Below are 25,431 nucleotides of genomic sequence, written 5' to 3'. Positions count from 1 at the left end.
CTCCCTCTCTCTCTCCCTCTCTCTCTGTCTCTCTCTCTCATCAGACAGCAAAGAGAGAGAACAAAGGACAACAGCCCCACTTCAGGAAACCCAGTATCACAAACATCCTGTCTTTGTCACTTCCCACTCTGTGGAATGTAAAACATATACAGTCATGTGATAGACAACAATCCCATGAATGCAAACACAGGGAATGAATCTCCAACAACCTCCCCCGATTCATGAACCGTGTCGCAGTCATCGGTGTAACTGCAACAACCATACAGATGTCATACACACAGTGTACCTCTGTATCACCCGTTCCACCCTTGGAACTACCTGCAACTGGATTAGCCTTGGGCTTTACCATCTTGCTCTTCTGACTAGTCTTGGAGTCACAACCCTTCTGACTATCAGGAAGTCTCACACTTGGCTTTGTTGGGACTTGAATCCTAGCCTCGTTCCTCTCTGAGGAATCAGTGTTGTCACACACGGCCTTTGGACGTGGTTCTGCTTCCTTCTCTGAGGAAACAGTGTCTACCCTTACAGCCTTTGGGCGTGGTTTCCTGTCCCTTGAGGACAAACTCTGCACCCCTTTCAAGACTTTGGGTTTCAAGACTTGTCTCGAGCCACTAACCACAGCTAAATCTGCAACAGCTGTGTTAGCAAACTCCTGAGCATACCTGGTGGGCATTTCACCCCTTGTAGCTCCTCCTGATCTGCACATCTGGCACATCTCCTCCACTGTATCAGTGGAACTCACCTCAGTGTTATCATCAGCAGCAGATTTTGTATCAGAGCCTTCCGCAGTGAATCTAACAGACTCTCTATAAATTATGAGAAGACAAAAAATTTGGTCTTCTCGAATGGTTGGAAATTAGAGAAATGGAAAATAAGAGGGCAAGAAATCCAACAAGTGAAAATCTATAGGTATCTGGGAATTTTATTCCAGAGCAATTTAGGGTGGGCAAATCATCGTACAAATGCCATAAAACAGGCAAAGTGTACCTCATCAGCAGTTTTTATTATCAGAAAGGTAATCAATTTATTCCTGCGGCCAACCAGATATTTCAAACAAAAGTGCTATCCCAGATATTCTATGGAATCCCGCTATGGGTCCAAGCATGGGCCGACTCCCGCTATGGGTCCATTCCAGCTTTCTGAGACGTATTCTTTGACTCCCAACTGTAATCAAATATGAAACAATGTGTGCAGAAATAGGCATACACACAATGGAATACTGGGCTTGGACCACCTCGATAAAATACTGGTTACGCTGCCATTTTCGCTGCTCCCCATCAAGTGTGCTCGCTGATTTGCTCAAAGACTCCTATAAATCAAGATGGTATCAGTACCTTGAAAAAAAATTGAATCTTTAGGCATCGAGTTGGAGCCCCTGTACAATTCTAGCAAGCAATACATTTTTCATAATATCCTAACTAGACTAAAGGATGTCGAGAGACAAAATATTGAGGCAGCTGTAAACAAAATTTGCTCCCCTATATTCTATGATTTAAATATCCTAGATAGCAGAGCCAATTACGTCACTAAGTTAATAATCCCAGCCCAACGTAGGGCTTTTATGTTGGCCCGTCTGAATGTTTTTCCCTCGGCATTTGTCAGGGGAAGATATCAAAACATTCCTAGAAACAAGAGATTCTGCAGATGTTCTATGAATGTCCCAGACACTGTAGAGCATATTCTCTTTCATTGTCCATTGTACAATACGCTCCGTCAATGTGTGCTGTCCCCTCTTTTGGGTGGTCTGGAACCCCAGCAAGGTGAAAGTGTGGGATTCTGCCTATCTGACGTTGACCAAAGGGTAACGGCAGGGGTAGCCGAGTTTTTGGTAGCAGTCCTCCAAGGAGCAGGTTAACAGGGAAAACCACAGATTCTACACATAGATACAATCAGTCTATGTAGCCAACTGCTGCCTTTTTTATATATATTTCAAGGCTTTTATATGCTATTTTCTCTTTTATGGTTTTATTTGTAAAATGCCTAATAAAGGTTTGATAAGTAAGTAAGCCTTCTGCAGTGGGGTAACCTTGGAAAATACCCTCATTCCCCCCCCCCAATTCTGCACCGCACTCAACAACTATAGTGAGTAAAATCAGCTCGGTATGAGGCCTTAGTACTCTGTACATGCCTCCATACCACAGGAAGAATCTATGCTCCCTGCCTCGTGACATCTCAACCCACATGTCAGACCCATCCATTGGCATCCTGGCTTTTTCTGGGTTTATCTTGTCACAGTTCCCATCAGAAACTCTGTCTAAATCCAGGGAAAGACCTTGAAACTATGTTTGCCGAGCATATCGCTCTGTGACTTTGGAACCCACATGTCAGATCCAATCATTGGCATCTTGGCTTTTTCCGGGTTTGCCTTGTCGCTGTCATCATCATCATCTCCATTACCAAGAGGGTGTCTCTGTGAGATCCCCATATTGTCTCCCCCCCCCCCCGTTTGCTTTGTCCTGAGCACATTTGGAACACCTGCCCATCTTCGTGTCAGACACCAGCAATCTGGAAGACCCATGCACACATCCTGCATGAAAAGAATGGTTATCAGACATAACATCACATGTCTCTCCAACCTTCCCACCATCCCCCATGTTTATATTACTACATAGGAAGAACAAGCCAATTATATGTTGCTTTCGTTCTTCTGGGTGGTTGTGTTCTGTTTACAGCCTGAAACGGAACAGCCACACTGGGCTTCTCGACCTGGAATGCTGCAAATGTTCCTGACATTTGGATCCTGTCCAAACCTCTCACAGGACAAACTTTCCACTGCTTCGACCTCAGCAGTGCCACCTGCTGGTTGCAGTGATGATTGGGATGACGCCACAAGTCACTTCTCTTTCTTTCGTTCTGGAGAGTCCTCCCCCCCCCCCCCAGAACAGAAAACAATGCAGTTTCCCTCCAAAACGCCTCCAAACACGACTGGAGCTTTTGGCTTCAGGAACCATTGCCTCCCACTTCATGTGGGCGTCGGAGAGAGCAAAGTCCAGCCCTCCGAACTTCCCCGGCATACTAGACAGCCTGTTGCCATCTTGGAATGTCCAATGTGTCGCAGATGAAATTCCTGCTGAACACACAACTCTGGCTGTTGGCATCAGACACAGCATCAAACCACCTTTGCAGTTTGGGGAACAAAAGTACTGCTCCCTCACATTCCTAAACTCAAAGTCCATGCCTGCTACTTCAACGTAGCATCGTGGGAAACTGCTCCCTCCCCCAGTACTGTCTTGGCAAAGCCTTGCCACGGCACGAATCCAACTGTCAGGGTTGAGACAACTTTCGCTTTCTGCCGCTCTCCATTCTCCTCTCAGGAAAATGCCTCAAAAGCATCGGGAAACGCCTTCCCTTCTGTAGCACGTAAATCAAGGCTACATTCTTAGCAAAGTCCTGCCACATCAGGTCGCTTTTCCCTTCCCTCTATGTAACTCAGGGGTTGGGATTTCTTCCTCCCAGTTCCCTCCACATAAACCTAGGGAATGGGGTCGCTACTCTTCCAAAAGGTCCATTCCGCAGCTTAGCTCAAGCTGGAACCTTTTTCTATCCTTATCAGACGGCTATAAATCAAGCCTTCTTCTGCAGCCTTAATTGCCTGGCAAGTACTTCAAAGGCTCCTTGCCTTCTGTGCGCAAGCCCGCTAGCATTGGCACAAAACAGTCCAGCCTGCCTCTTACTTTCTCTTTTAGGCATTTGCTGTAATCACCATCTCCATGCAGCCTTTTCTCTTCTGTCTCTGAAGAGGCTTGCTTCACACTGCCGGATCCAGGAGACCCCAAACAGGACAAAAATTAGCCCCTGGTGCTTCCTCTGCTGGCACTGGGCCCATAACCTTCATGTCATATGATAGACAACAATCCCATGAATGCAAACACGGGGAATGAATCTCCAACACTATATACGGACATAGCCGGTATTCAGCCCCGACACGTAGCTTCCAGGTGGAAATCACTTACATGTCCTGGAAAATCTGGATGTAGTGTAGATTGGTAGTGTAGATTTTGGCGATTTTCAAAAAACTCATTTTGTTGTTGTGTCCAGATTTTCAGAGAAAAGAAGTGGAAATACTAACTATACGTTGTAGATCTACAAAGCTGAGGAAGCCAACCCTTAGGCTTGGTTGGTTGATATGTTCCTTTCTTTTGTGGGAGGGAAAGATGTGAGCACACTTTCACTTTATGTGGGTTTTGCTTAAGTGAACAAAATGAGACTGGAAGGGCTATGGGTTCCTTTAACAGAGACTATTCTGTAAATAATTAATACAGTTTATCTTATGTTTATGGACTTCCTGGATTCTGAAAGTTATTAATACAAGAATAACACAACCTTCTCGCTGACATGGTAGCCTCCATTGGTACAATCCAAGCACAATTTCCCCACATGATATGCTGATAGTTTAAAGAGTCTCTAATACTCCTTACCCTTCATGGATCACCGCCTTGTCATGGCGAAGGGGCTTGAATAACTCCAAGAAGCTATGAGCTATGCCATGCAGGGCCACCCAAGATGGACAGGTCATAGCCAAGAGTTTAGACTAAATGTGACCCACCTGGAGAAGGAACTGGCAAACCACATTTCGAAATCACAAAAGGTACCAGACAAGGATGCCCGTTATCACCGTTATTATTCATTACGGTCCTGGAGGTATTATTGAATAGAATCAGAGAAATCCAAACAATTAAAGGAATTAAAGTAGGTGCAAAAGAGTTTAAATTGAAGGCCTTTGCGGATGATTTAGTTTTAACCTTGGAAAATCCCAATGAAAGTGTTGCAGAAGCTATAGAAGAGATAGGAAAATTTGGGCAGCTGGCAGGATTTAAGTTAAATTAACAAAAATGGTGATTAAGAATATGAAGATGGAGGAAAAGGAAGAACTACAACAGAAACATGGTGTCGTAGTGGCGAAAAAAGTACAATATCTGGGAATATGGATGACAGCAAAAAATATTAACCTATTTAATGACAATTATGAACCGGTGTGGAAAGAGATAAAGAAAGATTTGGAAACCTGGAATAGAATGAAGCAACAATTAAGATGAATGTACTACCCAAAATGTTATTTCTATTTCAAACGATACCGATAATAAAAGGGACAGGACAATTCAGAGAATGGCAAAAAGCTTTGCAGAGATTTGTCTGGCAGGGGAAGAAACCAAGAATAAAATATAAAATTTTAGTGGATAGAAAGGAAAGAGGTGGATTCTCCATGCCAGACTTGAGGATATACTATGAGGCGTCCTGTCTCTGTTGGTTAAAAGAATGGATAACATTGGGAAATACAGACTTATTAGATTTGGAAGGATACGACAACAGATTTGGTTGGCATGCATATCTTTGGTATGATAAAAAAAGAGTTCACAAAGGTTTTACAAATCATGTGATAAGGAGGTCTTTATATGAGGTGTGGGAAATAAATAAATCACTGTTAGAAACTAAGACCCCATGGTGGATTTCACCTGTGGAGGTGTTGACAGTTAAAAAGATAAATATGGAAGGGAGGAGGGCCACATACGAGGAGATATTGAGGAAATCAGAAAAGGGGTGGAAGTTGAAATCTTATGATGAAATTAAAGAATGTCTGACTGGATGGTTGCAATATCACCAAGTAAATGATGTGTTTATAAATGATAAAAAAAGGTCTAAATTTCAAATAGATTTGTTGGAAGGCAGAACAAAATTGTTGTCAAAAATGTACGATTTGTTGTTAGAATGGTATATGAAAGATGAATTGACAAAAGATGCGATGATAAAATGGGCAAAAGATTTTGGGTATAATATTGAATATGATGCGTGGTTGAAACGGTGGAATCAAACATTGACATTTACTGCATGCACTGCCCTGAAAAAGAATGTTTTGAAGATGATGTATAGATGGTACCTAACACCAGTAAAATTGGCTAAGATGTTTAGGATGAGTAGCAAAACATGCTGGAAGTGTAAAGAGAAGCATGGTGAATTCTATCATATGTGGTGGACATGCGAAAAAATCAAAAGATTTTGGGAAATGATATATAATGAACTGAAAAAGATGTTTAAATATACCTTTCCCCAAAAACCGGAAGCTTTCTTATTAGGACTTATAGGACAAGAGATAGAGAAAGGAGATCAAGTATTATTTATGTATGCGACAACCGCGGCTAGGACTTTGTTAGTCCAAAAATGGAAAACCCAAGAGTTACCGACGATTGATGAGTGGCAGACAAAAATGATGGACTATGCAGAATTAGCAAGACTGACTAGCAGGATCCGAAACCAGGGAGAGTCAAGGTTCCAAAAGGACTGGAGTAAATTTGTGGACTATATGGAGAAGAACTGTAGAAGTTTAAAGACACTTGCAGGACTGAAATAAATCCTACGAATTGATTTTAAGTAGAAGGAATAAAGAAACTGCGAGATAGGAGTGGACAAGAAAACCGAATGGGGGGAAGGAGGGAAGTCAAAGCTCAGCAGAGCAAAGAAAATTGTAATAATTGACAAGATGTTAGAAGAAAAATTTTGTGTTTATTATGTGTTGTTGTGTCTGTGGTTGTATGTGTGGTTTGTTTTTGTTTAAATGTGCTTAATTGGAAAATTTAATAAATTGCTTTAAAAAAGAAGAAGAAGAAGAAAGTGACAGTTTCCAAGGCATGCTCTGTTTCATGGGGTCACGGAGAGTCAAACACCACTAAGACTACTAAACAACAACAAATACTCCTTAACTTCTCAATTGGCAACCAGCTATGTCCACATCTGCCTCAAATGTTGGTTTAGATTAAATGAAAGTTGGTTTAGATTAAAGTCTGTTACCCAATGCCCAGTGAATTCGAGAGTTTTATCAGAAAATTAGTTTGGAATGGGATCTCCGAGGCTCCTTTAAAGCAGTAGGATGTTTACATCAAAAATCAGGAACAAGAAATCCCTCAGAAATGTTGGCAAAACCCTCTGTAGACGGAATCTAGTCATGTTCTTCTTCCCGCCCCTGTGGATTAATAATTTGTTCCTGGTCCCCATGTGGATGGGCCCAGAAGATAATGTAAACATGCATACTGTTTTAGGAGTCACTGCTGACATGCTTTTCTAGGTTCATAGGGGAAACAACTTGGCAATTTCTTTCAAGCCTCTGTGATCTGGGTACGTAATGAGAAAACCAAAGTTTACATTTCATTTTAAAAAATGTGCATAACTGAAAACGCCTCTTTCTGTGTGCTGCATTCTCCATAAAACTCACTGTAGCCTCCGGATGATGGCCTGAGACCGATGGCTTTCAAGGGTTTCCCATCCAAGGTCTTCTACAAAACTGACCTAATCAAGAATAGGATGTAGCTGTTTGAACAAGATAGGCTAGTGGGTTGCTGTTTCTCATTCATTCAGGTCAGTATGTGTTTTACTTTTCCAGTATAATGATAGTGTCTTAAGCAATTTTTGCTCAGTTGCTAATTTGTGAGTGCTACTTTAACTCAGTCTCAGAATCTTATTCTTCTGCAGCTCCCATTTGGTTTCAGCTATATCTTCTCTGTTCGGAGACAATTCTGGAATGTGTCCATTTCTTACTTCATCAAGGAAAAATATCCCTATACATATATTACAAACACAATGGTTCTAGTTACAGGTAGGTAGCCGTGTTGGTCTGAGTCGAAGCAAAATAAAAAAATTCCTTCAGTAGCACCTTAAAGACCAACTAAGTTTATATTTTGGTATGAGCTTTCGTGTGCATGCACACTTCTTCAGATACCAAAATATAAACTTAGTTGGTCTTTAAAACACAATGGTGAATTTCTTTGCTGCCTATCTCACTTCAATGAACACTGTAACAAGCTGAAAACACCAGTGACCTCCACTGGCAATACCCAACATGGCTGGTTTATTATTGTATGTCTCTACCAATATGTCTTAAAACAGACCTCACCTCCTGTCTGTAAAAGAGTAAATGAGGTATCTTCCTTTAACTTGACATATAGCCTGGAGTAGAGGCACACCATATATCTGACTGGTGGAATATGAGGAAGGCATTATTACTCCATGGTGAGTTTGATTTCTTGCAGACAGCATTTGCTGTAGCATCTGTTTGATGCTACAGCAATTATTTGGTATGGTGATGTGATGCTCCAGAACATGTTTGGATCATATTTATTTGGATTTTGCCCCACCCCACCCCCTGCAGGTTGGAGTTCTGTTTCTGTTTTCCTTAGGTTTCAGTCCTGGACACAGGGCTTATTTTTATTTTTGCCTGTTGACTATCAAACCTTTATTAGGCATTTTACAAATAGAACCGCAAGAAAAAGAGTCACATACAAAAGTATTTAAAATGCATACAAAGAGGCAACAGTAAACTGCATACACTGTGTGTGTGTGTGTGTGTGTGTGTGTGTGTGTGTGTGTGTGTAAACTGAGATTTCTTCCTATTAAACTACACCTTGAGACACTGCTGCCAAGAACTCAGCTACTCCCGCAGTCACCTTATGGTCAATGTCAGACAGGCAGAATCCAACATTTCCACCATGCTGCGGTGTCAGAACACCCAGAAGGGGGGACAACGCACGTTCACGCAGCATGCTCTGGAGTGGACAATGAAAGATAATATGCTCTAGTATCCGGCACATTCAGAGACATCTACAGTATCTCTTGTCTCTGGGAGTGTTCTGATATCTACCCCTGACAATGCCGAGGGAAAGACATTCAGTCGGGCCAGCATAAATGCCCTACGTTGGGCTGGGATTATTAGCTTTGTAACATAGTTGACCCTATTTTCTAAGATATTTAAATCATAGAACATGGGGGAGCGAACTCTATTTGCAGCTGCCACAATGTTTTGTCTGTCAACATCCTTTAATCTGATTTGGACATTGTGGAAGATATATTGCTCACTTGAATTATACAAGGGCTCCAGCTCAATGCCTATGGATCTAATTTTGTTCTCTAGGAGTTGGTTTTTGCCTGTTTCTAGGAGTTTTGTTTTCTAGGAGTTGGTTTTTGCCTGTTTTGGGTGAGGGGTCTGAACATGGCCAGTTCTTCTTCTGTGAAATTGTATTTTGCAGTGCCCACAATGACATCTTAGATTCCCAGATGTTTCCTGAGGCCCACAAGGGTTGGGGACCCCTGCTGTATGCTGTTATATTTTACATGGTGCCTGTTTCCTCCTCTGTAGTGTCAGGAAAAGATGAGGAATCAAACTGATGTGACAGAATTTATCCTCTTGGGTCTTTCCAGCAGCCCACAGATGCACATGGTTCACTTTGGGATTTTCTCTGTGGTCTACAGCATAACACTAGCTGGCAACGGGATTTTATTGATGCTTATTTGGCTGGATTCTCGACTCCACACACCCATGTATTTCTTCTTGAGCCACCTCTCTTTTGTGGACATCTGGTACACAACCAGTACTGTTCCTCAGATGCTGTCCAATCTCTGGAGCCCAAAGAAGACCATCTCATTTGCTGGCTGTGGTGCTCAGATCTACCTCTTCCTGGGCCTTGGCATCACTGAATGTGTGCTCCTTGCCGTGATGGCGTACGACCGGTTTGTAGCAATATGTCACCCTCTGCGCTACACACTCGTTATGAACCATAGAGTCTGTGTCATGTTGGCGGCATCATCTTGGATGTGTGGCTTCCTCGTAGCCATGGTGCACACAGTCCAGACTCTACAGATGCCTTACTGTGGCCCAAATGTCATTGACCACTTCTACTGTGAGATATTGGCTCTGCTGAAACTGGTCTGTGCTGACACTCAACTCAATGAAATCATGATGTTTGTGGATGGTGTCTTCATGCTTCTATGCCCCTTCTCCTTCATAATCACCACATACGTCCGCATCCTCGCAGCCATATTGAAGATCCGTTCTGCTGAAGGCAGACACAAGGCTTTCTCCACATGTGCGTCCCACATGACTGTGGTGGCACTGTTTTATGGAAGTGCTATGTTCATGTACATGAGGCCTGGTTCAAGCCACTCAGATCACCACAAAATGATATCCTTGTTCTATAGCGTTGTCACTCCCATGTTCAACCCCATGATTTATAGTCTAAGGAATAAGGAAGTAAAGGGGGCATTGCTGAAAGTGCTACAGAGGTGCAAACCCTCTCACGGAGCATGGCATGTTATTTAGGGTTAGGGTTAGTTGTCTGTGATGACAAGGTGTGAGATGCCCTGTACATTACTTTACATGGAAGACTCCAATGGCTTGTAAAGCATAATGTTTGAGCAGATGGTCTGTGGCAAACGATGGTCCTTCTAAATGGCGGGGGGGGGCAAGTGTAATCAGATTGCACAGTCCCACCAGTTGGAGAATACAAAATGACAGCTGGATGGAAACGCTCTGAAAATTTGGGGAAAGGACAGAGAATACAGAGTTTAGGGACAAATAACTGAAAAGCCTGCCTTGAGAGGAAGGTAAATGTAGGGGGAAGTCATGCATATGCTGTCTTTCTACAGCAGACACCCCCAAACCCGGCCCTCCAAATGTTTTTGGACTACAACTCCCATCATCCTTAGCTAACGGGACCAGTGGTCAGGGATGATGGGAACTGTAGTCCGAAAACATCTGAGTTTGAGGATGCCTGCTCTACAGGATTGCATTATAATCCTGTTTAAGAGGAGTATGCAATTCCACCTTATCTTAGCATTCAATAAGGAGAAGATGTGCTGATTTGCTGCTGTGATCTTGTCCTTATTCCACATCATCTTTTCCACTCCAGCTAGACATGACTGGTGTTTACATAATGGAAAGAATTCTGTATCAGTGCTTGATTATCTAAAAGCTACAACACAACTGAAGTAAGCAGATCCACGTGCATAAATGTTTATAAAGAGAAATCAATGAAAGCTTGAAAAAGGACAAATGCCTTTGCAGCAAATTTTCTGAGCTAGAGTCTCTCACCCTGCTATGTCTTCTTCTCAGCAATATTTGGCTTAAGCATGCAGGTGTCTATGTTGGCATTCAACGTGGTCTGCCTAAGCTCACCTTGCTAGAAGTGGAAAATATTTGTTCCCATTGCTATCGGGGACGGACGGGGACGGACGGATGGACTGCAGTGGTCTTGGAGTTTCTGGGTTGCCATTCAGCACTTAACAGTGTTTATTTTATGTGTTGATTTGTTTGTAAGCATGGGTGAGATTTGTGTGGCGCATGGTAAATATAAAAAACACCTAGCATCTTCTCTATTTACCTCCCTGTTAGTTTCATGGCTAACTTAGCCATGAAACTAACTGAGAGTCTTTCATCAAATTATCCTATGTTTTAAGAGGAAGTGGAAAGTAACATTGGGGTGGGTGGATAAACAAACAAACAAACAAACAAATAAATAGTTCCTCCCTCAAAATATTTGTGGGTGTGTGTTTTTTTTAAAGAATTATTCATAAACGGTACATAGCTTGTAAGAGCTGGACTCCCTCCATGTAGGCTGAAGGTGTAAATAGGTGAATAAACCATATTTCTGAAAGCCATGACAGCCTCTGCCATGTCTCCAAAGGAACAAAGACCTGGGGTGTGCCTGGAACCTCATGGGCTCTTGCCACCACTCAGCAGAGAGAGGGGGAGGCACTCAACTTTTGCAATACTATTTAGATTTTTGATTGCTTTTGTTTTTTAACATTTGCCAAGGAAACTCATAACTAATGACCCTAATCCAATTCAGTATTGGGTGGGTGTTACATACCAGACAGAGTAAGTGGACCCTGAGAACTATGTATAATGGATTGAACTGTATTATGGATTGAATGTGATATGGGGCAAATATTGCAGTGGACGGAGACTGATGATGCCTTAGGTCAGCCATTGGTGAGAAGATGATGACATAGCATCAAGTTACGTCAAAGAGAGCTTCCCTGCATGAAGAAGGAATGGGGACGGTGCTTCACAATTACTCTACATGAACACAATTTTTTTTGACCAATAAATGTTTATTTATTTATACAGCAATACAACAATACAACAATACAACTATACAACATAGATTCCATACCCTATGACTTCCCTCCTCCCACCTAATGGTAAAATATTTCAATCCACTCTCGTATTATCTAAACCAAATATACTCTCAACGATGTAGGAGTTATGTCATTACCACTAGCGATTTCATTCCCTTGTACAGTGGTACCTCTACTTACGAATTTAATGCGTTCTGAATGCACATTCGTAAGTAGAAGAAAATTGTAAGTCGAATCCCATAGGAATGCATTGGGAGAAAAAAATTGTAAGTCGAAGCAACCCTATCTAAAAATTCGTAGGTAGAAAAAATCCTATTAAACCGCATCCAAGATGGCGGACGGAGCTCCATTCGTAAGTAGAAACATTTGTAAGTAGTTATTCGTAAGTAGAGGTACCACTGTAATTATCTTTAGCATAATCCATAAATTTACTCCATTCTATCCGAAATTTCTCATTGTCCTGAGTTAATCTCCCGTATACAATAGATATTCAAGGCAAAATGTGTCTATTAGCGACACATCCTAGTTCTCAAACTATTGAGTCCTAAACTTCTTGTGTAGTTCATTAGTTCATCTTACTTCATTAAACTCAGCACAAATGTCTCACGGAGAATATCTCAGGTATATTTATAACAAGTCACAAAGGGTTCAATTAAGGAAACAACTTTTCTACAAGGCTATGAAGCTAACCATAGTAAGAAGCTGCAGTGGGCCTTGTTAACAGAGAGAAAGTGAAGTTGCTCATCGACAAGCCGTTCATTATTTTTTCGTTAAATCACCAGTGTGTTGTAGCTAATTACACTAAAATGAGTCCTTGTTTTCTTTATTTTATCTTCACGTAATAACTGCCCTAAAGATCTCATTTCAGAAAGGCAGGATATGAATATTTATCATCTCCATGGGTTTTGGGGGTGTCTTTGAAAACATAGCACAGAAGTGCAGTGCCCGATTGGTGTGGGGAACAAGGGAAAGGTAATTGATCCCAATTCTATTCTACTGTCACCACTAGCAGTTCTTTGCCTTCTCTATCCATGCCCAATTTGCACCGATAGCCACAATGCCCACAATAAGAAAGCAATGGCTGTGGAAGCAGAAAACAGTGCCCCAAATAATTCTTTCTGTCTTCCTGCATTGTTGTGGCCCATTCCCATAACCATAGCTGGCAAGTTCTCCCCTTTTTTAAGGGAAATCCCCTTATGCTGAATAGGCTTCCTTGCAAGTAAAGGGAAAAAGCCTATTCAGCATAAGGGAATTTCCCTTTAAAAAAGGGAGAACTTCACAGCTATGCCCATAACTCTCCAGAAAAATAAAAGCACCCTGTTTTCCCAAGCCATTCCTATTGAAAATGATCTTCAGAGAGGACAAAGAAAACCCACTGATCCTCCAAATAGCTTTTATAATTATAAAATTATAATAAAGTTATATGAAATATATGTCCGTTTTCATAAACTAATTATATCTATATCTACCTATCTATAAAACTGCAGCCTAAATAAATTATGTTAAGCATTTGATATTTCTCTCTCTGCCTTCAATAACTGAACTGGAAAGCAAACTATACAGAAATGCCATAACATCAAACTGATCTACTATATTAGACTCCAGAGAAAAGACACAGACACAAAAAAGATTATTCCAGATTAGATGCCTTTTATTTATTGTTGGCAAAACAAAGTACCTACATTTATAAATGTGACATTTCTTTATTACTGTAACTGAAACTATAGTTTATCTTACATATATAACATAATTTGATAAGATTTTCCAGACGGGTTAACCATGTTGGTCTCTTGCAGCAAAAACAAAACAACTAAGACTAACAAATGCCATATTAAATGTATTAGCCATTAAGGTGCCTTAAGATTCTTTGATTAATACAACTCAACAAAATACACTTTTAAAATATTGCATTTGGCTAATTGAAAGTTAATATACATCAACAAATGTGAACAGGGTGTTTTGTTTGTTTGTTTTGAAAAGTTTCTATCAAATGTGAACTTCAGAAGCAGTATCAAATTCTAATTCTGTTCCCAAATTCTGAATTTATGCAAGTTTAGCTCTTCTCTATAGCGTGGAAAGGGGGGGGGAGCCTTCCTCTTGAACACCTTCCTGAGGCGCTCTCTTTTTATGTAGACAATCCCTAATGGAGAAATGATTTTAAAATTCTATCATCTAATATTTTACAGGGGAGAAGTCACACATGAAATGTCACCTGTAGGCCGACCCTGAGCTTTAGCTGCGGGCGGTCTGAAATTCTGGAGGATCCCCAGGGCTTGCTTCTTGAGTTTAGGATTCCTTGCGATAAAGGTGACTGCTTGTGCTGAAGATAAGATGGAGAATGCTGCCATACACATTAAAAAACCATTGCTGGAAAGTGGAAGAATTTCAAAATTAATTGCACACCACGCAACGTAGTATAAAACATAGAGAATCAGGAGGCACGTCAAGGTATGGCTGGCGTTTCTGTGAGCACTCAGATTGGGTACTCCAGAGCCTGTCATGGTCCTCTTCATTTTCTGGATGTGTTTCCAAATACCCTTAAGAAGATGTATAAAATGGAAGGATGTGACAACAAGGGGCCAAGTAGTGTCCATCAAAGAAAAGAACTGCTTCCCTGGAAAGTTGTTGTAGGGGCGGGAGAAGGAGTTCGAATAATTGCTGGTGAGATTGGCTGAAGTTTCAGGAAACGTGTTACGGAAAACTTGGTAAACTGCCAGCAGACTAAATCCAAAACTTAGCACCAAACTGAAGCATAGTAGCTGAAACGTATACTTCATGCACTTTGTCTTCATCCACAGCAAGAAGGGCTGTTGGGTGTTCATCACCTTCAGGTTGTAGTATCCAAATAATGAAGCAGTAAGCCAGAAATTACTGTGGTTACCGAAGAGGAAGAACAACCAAAACGCTAGCATGCAGAACCCCGTGAAGAGGAGCTCCCCAAAGCAGAGAAATGAAAACACGCCTGTGGCTGAGGTGGCCTGTACACAGAGGCTGGACAGTCCGAGGGAGAGCAGGATTTGATCATTAGGGGTCAGGGCAATGCCTTTAGCCCAACTGACAAGATTCACTGCTACAATAAATGCGCTGGTGGCTGTTCCCACAAGGGACTGACACACATAGATGACGAGGAGAAAAATGGCAGAGACAGACGGCATGTTTGCCCCCTTACTTGGGTAACTGGTCCTCTTCTACCTGGTGCCTTCGAGTATGCCAGTTATACTGCCAGTATTCGGTGACGGCTGAATGGGGGTCCAAGCAAAGAAGCAAATAATGTTGATGGAGATATTTGAAGAGAAGTTGCACTTATTTCCATCAGAAGCATGGCAGATGCAAATATCTGAGCTGTTCCGATTTCTATTTATTTTGCTTAGCCTTTGAAACCATTTTCTGTTTCTGGCTGCGAAATAAGAACAAAGCAGGATGCGGCAGCCCTTGTTCTGCTTTGTTGTATATCAGGGGTCAGCAAACTTTTTCAGCAGGGGGGCCAGTCCACTGTCCCTCAGACCTTGTGGGGGGCCGGACTATATTTTGAAAAAAAATATGAACGGATTCCCCACAAATAACCCAGAGATGCATTTTAAATAAAAGGACACATTCTACTCATGTAAAAACATGCTGATTCCTGGACCATCCGCAGGCCGGATTTAGAAGGCGATTGGGCCACATCCGGCCCCCGGGCCTTAGTTTGGGAACCCTGTCGTATACTGCAATTCACTTTATGCTGTGTACATAATAAATGTAACTTCTTGATGTGATACTGGAAAGTTGTCCCTGCCTTGAGGATATTAAGGACAGAAGCCCTTATAAACAAATATAGATCAGCTTGGAATTCTTCTTGAATGACGGCCCAGTTAGAACATCTGTAAAGGGCTGAATACAGACTCTGCTTTGTTAATAGTTAATAGTCACATGCATAAAGTGACAAGTGCACGCAGGTTCCACTTGCTGAACACAATGCGCTCCCAGGAAATGGTACCTTATTTAGGCAAGCATTTACCTTACGGGTTGACAATTTCCATTATTTCCAATGGAAACATTTCTAATCCATGATTTGTCCAATCTCCCTCTTTTCCCTACCCGCCCCAATGATTTCTTGCTGCAGCCAACCAAGTTTGGATATAATCCTTTGTGTTCAGAAAACTGAATTCGTGAATAACGAGCTTTCTGATAGCAGGACCTGTGTATCACTGTTCTGATCACTGCGTGACCATTTCTTTTGGTCAAATTTCCTTCTTTAATCTTTCAGCCTTACTCTCTTCCTGCATTATACTGTAGCTGCAACCTTGTTTTTGACACTTTCCCCAACTTTAACCATCTTGTAAAACCTCTGTACAAAAGCAGAAAAATATTTTAATTTCATTAACCATAGAGGTTAAACTATCAGCTTTTACAAGGTATGCACTTCAAACCACTTGTATCCAGCACTCCCATGTATTCCTACACACACTATCAGGAGGTTTAGAATCTTTTGCTTGAATTAACACATGTGTCTATTACGAACATATGTTTTGCGCACTCAGGCGCAGTCCCGTCCCCCCAGTCCCCAGGGCAGCCCTGAACGGAATAATGACACAAGACCACGTTTTATGGGATTAAAATTGGCCACAACTTCATTAAGAGGTCATGTCAGGGGATTCTTGCGGCTACTCCCGAGTAAAGACGCTCCAGTCCATTCTGTCTTTAAGGGTTTTATTGTGCATACTATTTACAGTGCAGAGATAGCAGAAAACATGACCTCTCAGTCACTCGCAGAATCTGGCAATGGTGCCCTTCTGCTCCGGGGCCAGCATAATAGCTTGGGCACCCCAAAATGCCGCCCTCTAAACCTGCGTTTGGGGGCGCGCCTCAATTCGGGCGCCGGAAGCAGCTGTGCTCCCTCTTCCACTTGTTGGCTAGGGCAGTGCAGGGGCTCCGATACCTCGCTAAGCCTTCCCTCCTCCATTCCGCTCCACTCCTCATTCCCCCCACCTGACCCGCTGCCAGTTACCCAAGTAAGGGGGCAAACATGCCATCTGTCTCTGCCGTTTTTCTCCCGAGCACCCCAGCCAGCCAGTGGGACTTTGTACGCCAGCTGCGGCAGCAGCCGGAGGAGGAGGCCTGCCATCCTGCCGCCCAAAGCAGCGCCAGGTAGAGCGCCGGAGCCAGCGGCCTCGCCTCTGCCCGGCCGAGAAGGCCTGCTGTCCCGCCACCCGGAACTGGCTGCTGGAGCACGCGGAGCGCCTAGCAGCTCAAAGAGCCCAGCAGTGCCCCAAGCCAGCGGCCTGGCCCGGCCGAGGAGACCATAAGGTACCATAAAAACCGTAATACAAAAATAAGACATCCCACCGAAAATAAGCCCCCCTGTGGTTTTTTGAGGGGAAAAAAGTAATATGACGGTTTCTTAAACTGAGCCCTTTTATACAGAAAGTTAATCGCCAAATGTGCCCAGTAACAAAGATAAGAGAGTCACAAAATGCCTGCAGTTACATTGTGGGGCATGAGTAATCTCTGCTGACTCATAGAGAATTTTCCCATTAACTGCCTTCCTTAACACAACTTTATCCAATTTTAGGTGCATGGTGCTGGGACCCCCATTTTTAGCTCATTCGGTCCATTCCCATTTCAATGCTGCTTGCTCTCTCTGAGGCGCATACTCCACTGGTGAACTGAGCATCCGAAGAAAGAGGTAGAACCAACTTCTCCACAGCACTGTTGGCTCATACAGCAGCCACCCTATTGCTGTGTAAATAATCAGGAGAAGGTTACCATAATATGGATATCTGAAATCAAAGCAGAGAACAGGGAAGGAACCTCCTTTGGCAGAATAATTGTCATTCAGTTTTGACATAAGAATAAATAATTAAGCAGGCAGAGTGAACAGAGTATCAAAAAATGCAGAAAAGAGCATACCAAGCAGGAGGTTCTCCTGTGCAAACCTCCTTAGAATGGCTTGGCAGCCTTTTGCGGGAGAATGTCTGGTAGACCGTATCCTCAGCGCATATGTGCGCACACACGCAAACACACACACACTACACAGATAGTATTGTTCTTGCGAGGGGATGTCACTTCCATAAGATTTTGGTGACCCTTAAGATGATGGCTTCCTTCAACGTTTTAGTTGACGAAGCATCCTTATTGATTTCTGTTTCAGTCTGGGATTCATGAAGATCAGGATAACAGCATGGCCAGAGGAATTTGCAATTATCACATTTAACATAAGTATTGATATCAAAACATCTTCAATGCCTATCCAGTATAAGACCATGTCCAAAATTTCCACGAAAAAACTAGATATGTAGAGAACGAAGAAAGAAGCCAGGGCTTTGATGGCATTCAGGTGAACTTCTGTGCTGGCATCCCTTGCACTGCTTTGTAGAAGGTTTTTGTGTCTCCACAGAGAGGTTAGTAATAAGATGGACGAGGACAAAAATATCATGAATGGAAGGAAATTTGGAATGGTATATAGAAGGATAACATATTTGCAGTAGTCAAACATTTTAATTCTCGAGTCACTGTTATTGTTTAGGAATGATTCAAAGAGATTACATTTAGACATAACACTACTTCCTGTTATTACCACGGTGGTGATGATTGCAGAGAAGACTACAGTCCCCAGAAGCAGCCAAGGCACCAGCCCTGGGAATCTCCACTTCATTTGCAGGAAGAGAGGGTGGGAGAAGTTAGCAATTTTTACACAGTACAAGACGCTAAGCCAAGCGGCAAGCCAAAGGTCAGCAGTAGTAATAAATGTCCAGGTGGTAAAGTTTGCTATTTTTACATGCATTAATGGAACAGCGTCCATGTAAAAGAGGGAAATACTTGCAGACTGTATCACAACTGCATGGAATGCAAATCTGAACAAGCTAAGACAACTCAGGATCAAGTCAGCTGGGGAAAGTTTTCTGCTTCTATGCCAGTCAATGAAGTTAACGATAGCAATAAATCCATTTCCCATCGTTCCTATGAGGGTTTCAAGAACAAGAAGAATGAAGCTGAGCAATTCAAATGAGGTTGGCATATTTCTGAGCACGTAATAAGAGTGTTTCTTCCACTATAATGTTTAAGATTAGCTGATGCTTTCCTTTATATGACCAGTGTAGAGCACAATCGTTCTGCCTTCTATCTGGAACAGAAATGCTTGTAGAGAGAGGAAGGAGCTATTTTCAGTTGTTGATTCTCTTCAGATGCAAATCACACCTGGAAAGATTCTATTACTAAATCTGTATCGTCTGTCCTGTTGTCATATTTGCAAATTCTACAGAGGTGCTAAATATCATCTTTGCATCTGGCTTAGGAAACAATGATGCATAACTCTTTTTCGATTTGTTGATTTTGAAAAATGTTTGTTTGATAGTGTAATCCAGCTGAAAACATATTTATCTAATAATTTAGTAAGTTTCTTGTGTTTGTGAGGGAAGTTGTTTTGATTTTTTGGATATTTAAAGCAGGGTGTTTAATTAGCCGGCCAACAGCAGGAATGTTTAGATTTACATTTCCTAAGGAAAATGGAAAGTAGAGGAATTTAACATCAGGGAGCTGTGTATTGGTATTTGTCAGCCTGAACTTTTTCTACACTTTATTTCTGTAGATGATGACACTAATAATGTTGGGATAACTTGATGGAAAAAGAGATCCCAATTTTGACATATTTTAAGATGTTTCTCTTAAATGTGACCTTGAAGGCATGCCGTAAAATATCCTGGCCTGTCAGGGGGACTACCTACAGGGAGCCGCCCCACCATCATCCTGACCAGCCCTTCGCCCAGGGAGAGCGGGAGAAGCTGGTCAGGCAGGGGGAATGAGGAGTGGAGCGGAATGGAGGAGGGAAGGCTCAGCGAGGTATCAGAGTGTTGAATGATTGTGTAAAAGTGTCATTATTGTTTCACTGTACCTTTAAGAGTCAGGAAAGATTTAATGACTGGGGCTCTGCAGCTGTGGAGCAGCTCTACAGGTGTTGCTGATGATGCAGGCTATATCAGGGGTGTTGTGTGTTGCCTCTGTGCTGGGCGTTTTCCCAGTGTGCTCTTGGTGGGTGGTTTGGTTGTGTGGGTATTTTGTGCAAGCCTAATTTAATTTTTGATATTTTTACTTTCTCCATTAAACCAAGCATTTGTTTAAGCCTTGGTCTCTATGTGTAAGTTTCTCAACCAGTTTCTGCTGATTTTGCTTTTAACCCTAACATCTGGGTTATGGGCCCAGTGGTTGAGCGTGGAACTGCACATGTTAGTTTTTGGAGAAAGGTTTAGAAAGGTTTTTTTCCTTCTTTTTGCTGCAACGGTTTCGTGGGCTGGTGGTTGAAAAGTTCCAGCATGGCAGACCGTGTTGCTGAGGCTGAGAAGGCTTTAACATTCCCGCAACTAACGGCCGAGAACTACAGTCTATGGAAGCACTTCTGACTTCCCGTGATGTGTGGAAGTACGTGACCGAGGACCCTCCTGCTGCTCCTGTGACCGAAGCCTGGTCGAAAGGTGATGCTAAAGCAAGGGCATTAATTAACTTGGCTGTTAGTGATCAGCAAGTTGTGCATATAAGAAATAAGAAAACTGCCAAAGAAATGTGGGACAGTCTTGCGGCAGTGCATGTTAGAAAGGAGTCAGCGTCTGCCATAGCTAGCCAGATATCTGCTGTACCTCCAGCAAAATTAACTGTGGAAGGGGTAACAGCAAGATTGATGAGCGAGCTGGACAGAAGGGAGGCTTGTGGGATTAGCACTCCTATTTCTAAAAATAATGAGGAACGCCGTATGCAAGTCTGTGGTGATTCATCTGCTTTCAAAACTTCCAAGCATTGCTGGTTTTGTAAAAAGCAGGGGCACCTTGCGAGGGACTGCAGATTTAAAAAGCAAAATGCTTCAGGGTCTGTTCCATTTCGTAAATCACAGACAGCAACCCAGCAGTCAGCAGCACATTGTAAAGATGGATGTGAGCCGCGAGCATTCCATGTTCGTGAATTAGGTCGTAAAGTAATTAAAGATGACACGTGGAAATCATTTGTAGTAGATTCCGGGGCGTCAATTCATCTTTGTAACGACCGAAGTCTGTTTATTTCTTTCGAAGAGGAAGTTGGCACCATTCATCTGGCCAACTCCGACGTTCTACAGTCGCTTGGCAGAGGTACTGTGAAACTTGACTCCTTAAACATCACAATAGCAAATTGCACTTGCTGCCCATCAGTGGACAATTTATTATCAGTAAGTTGCTTTGCACTCCAAGGAGTAACTGTGTGCTTCACAAAATCACTATGTGAGTTCTACAAAGGGGGAAAGCGTGGATTGTATGCCAGAGAGTCTGAAGGTTTATATAGACTATATTTTAAAAAGCATTCACAGCCACCTGTGAACTGTAGAGTAACCCAGCCAAGTCAGGGGCTGAGAAATGTAAAGCCTCACTCCGGATGTATTCATGAGGCGCATAGACTTTTGGGACATTTAAATTTCACAGATGTGATAAAGACAGAGAAGATTGTTGATGGACTAAACTTAAAGCCATGTAAATACTATATGCAATGTGTATCTTGTTGTAAGAATAAGATAAAAGTTGCAAGAAAGGGTAAATGCTCAGGCAGGAAAGTAACAGAGCCATTTGAACGTGTGCATTGTGATTTAGTAGGGCCACTCCCTCCTTCCTTAGGAAATTCAAAATATTGGCTTACTCTTATTGATCAGTACAGCAGATATTGTTTTGTTTACACCATTGCTGAAAAGTCACAAGCACTTGAGAAGTACAAGATTTTTTGCAACTGGGTAAAAACCCACTTTAACAAACCTATAAAGCATTTGTTTTCTGACAGGGGGGGGAGAATTTGTTTCTGAGGAATTTTCACATTTCCTGGAAGCGCAGGGGACTGTTCACGAGTTGTCCTGCCCTAGAAGTCCTTGGCAGAATGGGATTGTAGAAGTAGTGCAACGTGATTTGCAGGCAGGTGTTAAAACTTACTTGCATGATGCTAATTTGGGGAAAGAATATTGGGCGGAATCTCTTCATGCCTATCTTTTTGTTAAAAACAGATCCTATCATTCTAGTTTAAATGTTACACCCTATGAAATGTTGTTTAAAAAACACCCTAATTTAAAATACCTGCGAATTTGGGGTTCAGACGTTATTATTCACTACCCTGCTAGACACAAGTTGGATGAGCGTAGTGTTCAAGGAAAGTTTATGGGCTACCAGCAGGGGGCGTACAGAGTTTATGTACCAGCAACTGGCAAATTTCATATTACCAGAAGCATGATTGAAACTGTAAATTGGAATAGAGTTGCTATTTTTCAAGATAGTGATGGTTTAGATAATGCTGATGAGGAGGAAGTAGAAGTAGAAGAGGAAGAAGCTGGAGCAGGGGATACTAGTGAATCTGAAGACGAAAAGCCTGTTGTGTCTGGTGATTTGTTTGAAAATTTAAAGACACAGACACCTAAAGAAAGGTTAAGTTCTTCTGAATTTTCTGGGAGTAAGAAAAGCCCACAAGAGTCTCATCAGTCTGATGATAGCAATTTACAGTCTGAAGCTAGAAGTCCAAATAGTTCTGATTCTGAAGGGCCTAGCTCTTCTTCAGGACTAAGACGTTCAGACAGAAAGAGACAGGAACCAAGACGGTTTTCAAAAGAGCAGTTATACACTGTGTATGCAAGACAGGAGTGCCTGGCGTGCTATGGTCCATGGGGTCACGAAGAGTCGGACACGACTAAACGACTAAACAACAACAATGCCAATAAAGTAGTTTTTGAGCCAAAATGCTACAACGATGTTCAAAAATTACCTTTGCATGAAGCTGTAAATTGGTACAAAGCTATGGATGCTGAAATAGCTTCTTTAAAAGAGCATAACACTTGGTCTCTTGTACCACAAACCCCAGACATGAGAGTTATTGATTCAAAATGGGTTTATAAAGTGAAAATGAATGATAAAAACGAAGTTGTAAGGTACAAGGCTAGGTTAGTAGCCAGAGGTTTCCAGCAAATCCCAGGTGAAGACTATGATTTGTGTTACTCACCGAGCGTAAAATATGAATCTGTTAAGCTTTTGTTAAAAGATGCATCCCAGCGTGGACATTCTGTCTATCATGTAGATATAAAAACTGCCTATTTGTTTGCAGATTTAGAAGAACAAATTTTTATGCGTGTCCCTGATGGCGTAATCGCCACTAAAGGAGTAGTGTGCAAACTAAATAAATCTCTTTATGGTTTGCATCAGAGTGGTAAAAACTGGCATCAGACTTTAGTGAAGGAATTGCTGAATTTTGGCTTTACACAAGGCAAGGCAGATAACTGTGTATTTACAAAAGAAAATGGAAATTCTGTGACCAAATTATGTGTGTTTGTAGATGATATACTAATTACTACAAAAACTAAACATGAATATACACAGATAGTGTCACTGTTACAAGAAAAATTTGATGTGGTAGAATTAGGTAAAGCTAAAAACTATATATCCATGCAAATTGAAGAAGGCAAAAATGGTTCTTATCTGATTCATCAAACTGCAAAAATAGATGATCTTGTTGAAATGTTATGTTTAAAGAATGCAAATGGGAAAGAAACGCCTATGGTATGTGGTTTTACTTTTACAGATGGCAATAACACGTTCTCTGACAAAACTTTGTATCGCTCTGCCATAGGCAAGCTCAATTTTATTCAAAGAGTTTCAAGGCCAGATGTAACTTATGCTTTTCATTTTCTGGCAAAATTTGTAGAAAAACCCACTACCCAATGCTTCAAAGCTCTTAAGAGAGTGGTGATGTACCTCAAACACACAAAACATTATAGGTTGGAATTTACACCATCTATTGACAAAGGTTTTGAAATATATTGTGATGCATCTCATGCTGTAGAGCAAAATAATTACAAAGGTACATCTGGTATGGTTTATTTTTATAATGGGTGTCCTTTTGAATGGAAAGCACAGAATCAAATGATTAATTGTCTTTCTTCAACTGAAAGTGAGTTATATGCCTGTACTCAGGCCATCCGTGATAGAGTGGTATTTACAAATATTTGAAGACTTAAAGATGCCAGTGTCACTCCCAGTAAAAGTTTATCTCGATTCCCAGAGTGGACTTGCTATCCTGTGCTCAGAAACCAACACACAGCGCACTAGAGTGTTGAGATTACGTTTACAATTTGTAAAGAATTTGATTGCTGACAAAACAATTGTTTTTGAATATGTCCCCGGTGACAGACAAGTTGCAGACATCTTTACTAAAGCACTTCCAAAAGTTGCACATGAAAGACATGTACAAAGTTTGTTTCTGTTTCACAATAATGAACTGCAGGGGATATGTTGAATGATTGTGTAAAAGTGTCATTATTGTTTCACTGTACCTTTAAGAGTCAGGAAAGATTTAATGACTGGGGCTCTGCAGCTGTGGAGCAGCTCTACAGGTGTTGCTGATGATGCAGGGTATATCAGGGGTGTTGTGTGTTGCCTCTGTGCTGGGCGTTTTCCCAGTGTGCTCTTGGTGGGTGGTTTGGTTGTGTGGGTATTTTGTGCAAGCCTAATTTAATTTTTGATATTTTTACTTTCTCCATTAAACCAAGCATTTGTTTAAGCCTTGGTCTCTATGTGTAAGTTTCTCAACCAGTTTCTGCTGATTTTGCTTTTAACCCTAACACAGAGCCCTTGCACCGCTCAAGCTAACAAGTGGAGGAGGGACGGCTCAGCGATGTATCAGAGCCCCTGCACTGCCCTAGCCAACAAGTGGAGGAGGGAGCACAGCCGCTTCCGGCGCCCAAATTGAGGCGTGCGCCCAAACACAGTTTTAGAGGGCGGCGTTTTGGGGTGCCCAAGCTATTATGCTGGCCCCGGAGCAGAAGGGCGCCATTGCCGGATTCTGCGAGTGACTGAGAGGTCATGTTTTCTGCTATCTCTGCACTGTAAGTAGTATGCACAATAAAACCCTTAAAGACAGAACAGACTGGAGCGTCTTTACTCGGGAGTAGCCGCAACAATCCCCTGACTTGACCTCTTAATACTTTAAGGAAAGATCAGGAGGCTAATCTGGTGTTACCACTGAACTTAAAAAATGGCTGGTCCACTGTCCCCCAGACCTTGTGGGGGGCCGGACTATTTTTTTGGGGGGGGATGAACGAATTCCTTAGCCCCACAAATAACCCAGAGATGCATTTTAAATAAAAGGACACATTCTACTCATGTAAAAACATGCTGATTCCCGGACCATCCGTGGGCCAGATTTAGAAGGCGATTGGGCCGCATCCGGCCCCTGGGCCTTAGTTTTGGGCCCTGTTGTATACTGTCATTCACTTATGCTGTGTACATAATAAATGTAACTTCTTGATGTGATACTGGAAAGTTGTCCCTGCCTTGAGGATATTAAGGACAGAAGCCCTTATAAACAAATATAGATCAGCTTGGAATTCTTCTTGAATGACGACCCAGTTAGAACATCTGTAAAGGGCTGAATACAGACTCTGCTTTGTTAATAGTTAATAGTCACATGCATAAAGTGACAAGTACACACAGGTTCCACTTGCTGAACACAATGCGCTCCCAGGAAATGGTACCTTATTTAGGCAAGCATTTACCTTACGGGTTGACA

At 42.0% G+C, this 25,431-nt stretch overlaps 1 protein-coding gene across 1 annotated transcript; it reads left to right on the top strand.

The window, feature by feature from the left end:
- The first annotated feature begins 9,133 nt into the window (after positions 1-9,133).
- Positions 9,134-10,081, top strand: LOC118075291 (olfactory receptor 2A12-like). The gene has a single exon (XM_035097194.1). It carries the CDS (start codon positions 9,134-9,136, stop codon positions 10,079-10,081), a length of 948 nt encoding a protein of 315 aa, XP_034953085.1.
- Positions 10,082-25,431: the final 15,350 nt, after the last annotated feature.

This window comes from Zootoca vivipara, chromosome 15 (genome assembly GCF_965207765.1).
Source record: "Zootoca vivipara chromosome 15, rZooViv2.hap1.1, whole genome shotgun sequence".
NCBI classification, from domain to species: Eukaryota; Metazoa; Chordata; class Lepidosauria; order Squamata; family Lacertidae; genus Zootoca; species Zootoca vivipara.
This window is presented reverse-complemented; position numbering and strand designations above follow the sequence as displayed.